Source organism: Berghia stephanieae, chromosome 8 (assembly GCF_034508935.2).
Source record: "Berghia stephanieae isolate SIO BIC M18660-M18661 chromosome 8, UCSD_Bste_1.3, whole genome shotgun sequence".
Lineage (NCBI taxonomy): Eukaryota > Metazoa > Mollusca > Gastropoda > Nudibranchia > Aeolidiidae > Berghia > Berghia stephanieae.
This window is the reverse complement of record NC_088367.1, coordinates 25,885,382-25,890,667: the sequence shown is the minus strand read 5'-3', so window position 1 is coordinate 25,890,667 and position 5,286 is coordinate 25,885,382. Positions and strand designations below refer to the sequence as shown.

The 5,286-nt window shown below is 35.5% G+C and overlaps 1 protein-coding gene across 1 annotated transcript in view; it reads right to left on the bottom strand.

Moving 5' to 3' along the window:
* LOC144978458 (uncharacterized) overlaps positions 1-1,811 on the bottom strand; it is a 63,040-nt gene extending 61,229 nt beyond the window's left edge. Inside the window, exon 1 of the mRNA XM_078924559.1 lies at positions 1,228-1,811. Within this exon, the coding sequence (XP_078780685.1) occupies positions 1,228-1,440 (213 nt within the window). The 5' untranslated portion in view covers positions 1,441-1,811. The remainder of the gene's footprint in view (positions 1-1,227) is intronic.
* Between the last annotated feature and the right edge of the window lie 3,475 nt (positions 1,812-5,286).

The window sequence follows — 5,286 nt, the reverse complement described above, 5'->3', positions numbered from 1 at the left end:
AAATTGTAACATCGCCTGACAGGCGTCATGTCTCGTTCTACATGTTACTTGTTGCTGTTGATCAGGGACCCTTTGTAAAACTCGTATGTAGACTTCAGAGTTTTGATCCGTAAGTCGTGAAGATCGGAACTTCAGAGGTTTGATCCGTCGACCATCCATAATATTTTAGATGGTTTTTTTGTCCTTGCTTTAAAAAAAAATCTAATTTAATTAATTGGGTTTTTTTTGTGGTTTTTTTTTTTTTTTTTGGTTGTTTAGTCTAGCAGCTACTTCAAAACATCTGTTTTCCGATTTTATCCTACACAAGTGCTTGCTCCTTAAATTTGCACTTTGTAAAGGAAAAGTACAAGAAAAAAAAACCCATCGATTTTCGAGGAAGGACGATTTTTTTGGGATTGCTTATTTTATTGTATTTTTTCTTTCTTTTTTTGTCTTGAACTGTTTCACGGAAACTTTTTTAGATATTTATCTTACATCGGTGCCTACTCCCTAATTATGTGCCACATCCAATTGTCAAGACTTATTTCTTAGTGGAACGAGGTTAGAATGAAATCGTTGAGAAGACTGATGAAAGATCCCTCTTTCCCTATGGTATATCTAATGCGCTTGTACATGGATATAAAATAAATATAGACCCAAAAAAACATTAAGAGTTGAACAAATAAATGAATAAATTTTAAAAAGCATCAATAAATAACCAGTAACAGCTCCAAAAAAAAAAAAAAAACCACCATAAAACCAATAAGTATAATGTGGATGAAGACATTTATATGTATATTGAAATTGAAATTAGCAGCAGATGAAATGTCAATTAAACAGATGAAAATATAGGTAGATAGATCGGTAAATTGAAAAAAAAAAGATAACTGAATGGTTACATATTATACGATCTGAAATATGAAGTGACACCAAAGGGTGACATATGATAAAGATATATATATATATATATATATATATATATATATATATATATATATATATATATATATATAGAGAGAGAGAGAGAGAGAGAGAGAGAGAGATAGATTGATAGATAGATAAGTAGATTGATTGAGTTACATATATTTACTTCGATAAACACATTATTCACACACACATACACACAAACACACACTATATATATATATATATATATATATATATATATATAATATTATAATGAAATCACAGCGATGCTTTGAAGATCTTATACAATCCTCACGAAATCAGTTAAAATTCTTATCTTACCTTCTTTTTCGTCATTTTTGGTGATTTAGAAGACCCTTTGCTTTTGTCGGTTTCCAGTAATTCCTTCGATTTCTTAGTCACACCGTTGTTATTATTGTTTTTGCTATTGTTGTTATTACTACTACTATTACTACTACTACCACTACTGCTACTGTTATCGTGTGTTGTTGTTTCAAATTTGACTTGATCAAGTTGTCCTACGGATGCAGCCATCGTTATTTAAATAAATAGTCGCTTGAACACTCCCAGGTTCATTACCCTCTTAAAACACGGATGTCCTTAAATTTAGTGGAAAAGATCACCGCACCACAATGTTGTCACATGCAGGGGGAAACCAGTGATTAAAACGTATGTCATGTATGTATCTGTTGTGTACACAAAATACTCTTAAAATAGCAAGAGAGGTTGAGCTGGCAGGCAACCCCACAGGAACAAGTGGGCATAATATTACAAATTGCAACTTTTAACTTTGGTATGTAGGTAACTTTGCTCCGCTCTCGACTGAGAGAAATTCCGCGTTGCTGAGCTGTGAATAATTCATAGTCTGCATTCTACGTCCGTTTGTCACACGCGATGTCGCGAATGCTCTCGAATCGCAAATCCCAATCCAAAAGGCAGAGCGAGGAAGCTCGTGGGAGGTGGTTGATTGAGCGTGAAGGAAGACAACAACAACAAAAAAATCTGAGATTGTTATTATTTACTATCTATCTACTACTATCATGCATTCATTCATTCATTCATTCCTTCGTCCACTTATTCATTCATTTGTTCGTTCGTTTAATTCAAGCACTCATTCATTCATTCATTCATTCATTCATTCGTTCATTCATTCGTTCATTCATTTTGATGGAGGGGTAAATGATATATAGTGAGGCGTCTAGAGCATGGTGAGGCCATGCATATGATCTACATTCATGTCCGCAAATTATCTGTCTTTGATATCGATCGTTTGTACATTCACTCACATATTAATAAGCTTAATGAATATATAATTAATTCAACCCTTAATAAATAAATAAATAAATAAATAAATAAATAAATAAATAAATAAATAAATAAATAAATAAATTAATTAATTAATATATAAATTAATAAATAAATAAATAAATTCATTAATTCATTAATTCATTAATCAATTCCTTCCTTCCTTCATTCCTTCGTTTAATATCCATCCACAATTTAATTAATTAATTAATTCATTCATTCATTCATTCATCCAATCAATCACTCACACATTTTATCAACCATGCCAAAAAAGCCGTTGAATTTAAAACACTGTTAAAACATAAGGTATTAGTTATTGCCAGCAAGTAATTAAACTAAAAAAAATAATTAGATAACAAATCTGATGAGTTAATCAATTGTAAAACATTTTACAGATGTCATAATTAAGATCAAATCATGTGAAACCGACGTGTACATGTGTTGCAGGTCTGATAACTGGTTGTTTGTTTTTAAGGGTTTTACGGACTTGCAACACATTTAGGTTATATCAGCGCCAGTAAAAAGGAAGAAAATGGGATAGTAAAAAGTTCTAGAATTACAATTAAAGCACACAAGAGAAAGTATGACAAAGGGGAATGGGAACAAATAGGGATCAGATGTAGATTCCAAGAGCATACCACCAATGTACTTAGTTTAAGATCACCCATAAGTCTCATCCGGACACAAGCACAAAATCCAACAAAGAGGAACACACTCAAATGCTTACATTATACATTTAAAAATAACAAATATACTAATACATAACAGAAACATGATTTACAATGAAATAAATATCATCTCCCAAAACAATAATTATACATTTGACTGTTTCCCTCCCAGCCAGGACTCCGACCAGGGCCAGGAAAATGTAATGTCATTCCAAGACAAAGACAGAAAGCATGTTGGAAAACAGATATAAAGGGATAAAAGACACAATGTGTACCTCCCTGCCCGCTATGGCAGGTCAGGATCCCCAACCAGCAGGTCTGATAACCGGACGCAAATATGGACTTGTTCTAACACTGTTGTTATGGAATAGTTTTGCGTTGGTTTTTAGAGTAACAACAATGAGCCCATAACAATTTGGCTTATCAGACCTACAAGCATGTGCACGTCGTAAGAAACACATTATTGGTTCAGAGGAACTCTTTTCTTTAAAACGAAATTTGAGCATGTATCTTTAGATGACGTGAAAAAAAAAGGTTCCATTTTTAATTGGCTTGTATTATTGGCTATAGCTAATAGTTTTATCCAAAGAATTTCAGAATGTGTTACTGCCATGATTTGACCCCATCCTTGTTGTAGGCAGTGAGCACTGTTCACTCTCAGTGCTTTATCGAGTAGTAATGATGACACATTCTATTTATTTATTTATTTTCTAAATTCTCCTTTAATCCTTGGATTCTATACTGTCCATGGGGGTGGGGGGGGGGGGTGCGGCAGCGTGGCTCAGAGGTACGGTCTTTGCTTTGTACCCGAAAGGTAGCGAGTTCGATCGCCCGCCGCTGCGCTGTGTAGCCTTGAGCAAGTCACCTCGCCTTAGCTCAATTGGCGGCGCTGCACTGGGACTGACGTCTGGGTTATTCCAGTCTTCGCTTGGAATAGACCATGGAGACAAAATTCCGCTATGGGATAAAAAAAAAGGGAATTTTATTTTATTTATTTATTTCATATTTAAAAACACACCATTCGATTGGCATTCGAATGGTTTTGTTTTAAATCGTTTAACACGGAATCAAAATATCGTTACGGGTGAAAAAAGCAATGTGTTTTAGAAAGTTTTTGAAGAATAAATAAATGGCACAAAGTTGTGCAATTTTTGGTGAATGATTTAAGAATTTACAGTAAAGAAGAAAATGATCAGAAATTGATAAATGTACTCACTTTCAAATTTTCTATTAACGTGTGTGGCCACCTTTGGAATTCAAACAGGCTCGTACCCTTCTTCGTATGGATTGAATTAGAGTCTGTGTAAATCTTTGGGGGATGACTTGCAGAGCGTGCTCCAATTCAGGGGTGGTGTTGATGACATGATCGTTGTATACACGATGCACAGGCTCATCCCAGAGCTGTTCTATTGGCGACATTATCGGGGCGAATACGGTGGCCAGTCTGTTGCCGAAAACCGTACATGATGGTTCAGGCAGTCTATGGATGACCATTATCCTGCTGGAAATAAGCTTCAACAGTCGTAACGTCACTTCCCTCGTAATGACGCATGGTAACTTTGTAACTGGCTCTAAACTATCGGAACAATGGCGGACCCATAAAAGCGTATCCAGAGGGGGAAAAACCCATTATAAATCTGATCATGATTTGACTTTTACACATTCTGATCACAAGACATATGAAAAGTTCTAGCCAGCATGAAGAATAAAAAGTACAGATTTTCTTTGTTTAGAACCACGATGGCCGCCGTTGCTGGGCGACGTGACATCAGACTATTGAATCCAATTGAGAAGGTCATTGTTTGCCTGAAATGCTGGTATAACGACTGGTCTTATGATCTCATCCAGTCACACCTGGGCAGTAACTCGTTCTCTAAAGACATGGAGTGGTGTCCCATGACGGTAGCTGAATACCTTCCCCACACGCGAACACTGCCTCCTCCATAGTGGTCTCTCTCCAGGAAAGTTTTGGGGAAATTGCTCTCCCCAGCGCCTCCATACTCTTAACGCATCCATCAGACTGGCCAACGTTAAATCTAATTGTTCTATTTCATCCAAACGCGTTAAAAAATATTTTTTAAAAATTGAGCTTTATATAGAGCAATATCCACTAAATATGCTCAAAGCGCTTTACAAGGGGTCCCTGGTCAACAGCAACATTTAACATGTAGGACGAGAAAATATTATCCATGAGTCAGAGTTTCTTTACTATTTTACTTCCCCATAAGGAGTAATAATAATAAAGTGGTGATTCCCGGTATCGTATAAGAAAACGGAATGCATTTCCCAAAGAAATCTAAAGCAGAAAAACAATACTTTGTCAACTTTGGGAATTAACCAGGAGTTTATTGACCAATCAAAACATGGAATTTGTGACACACCTTCACACGTGCTCGGACAAACATAG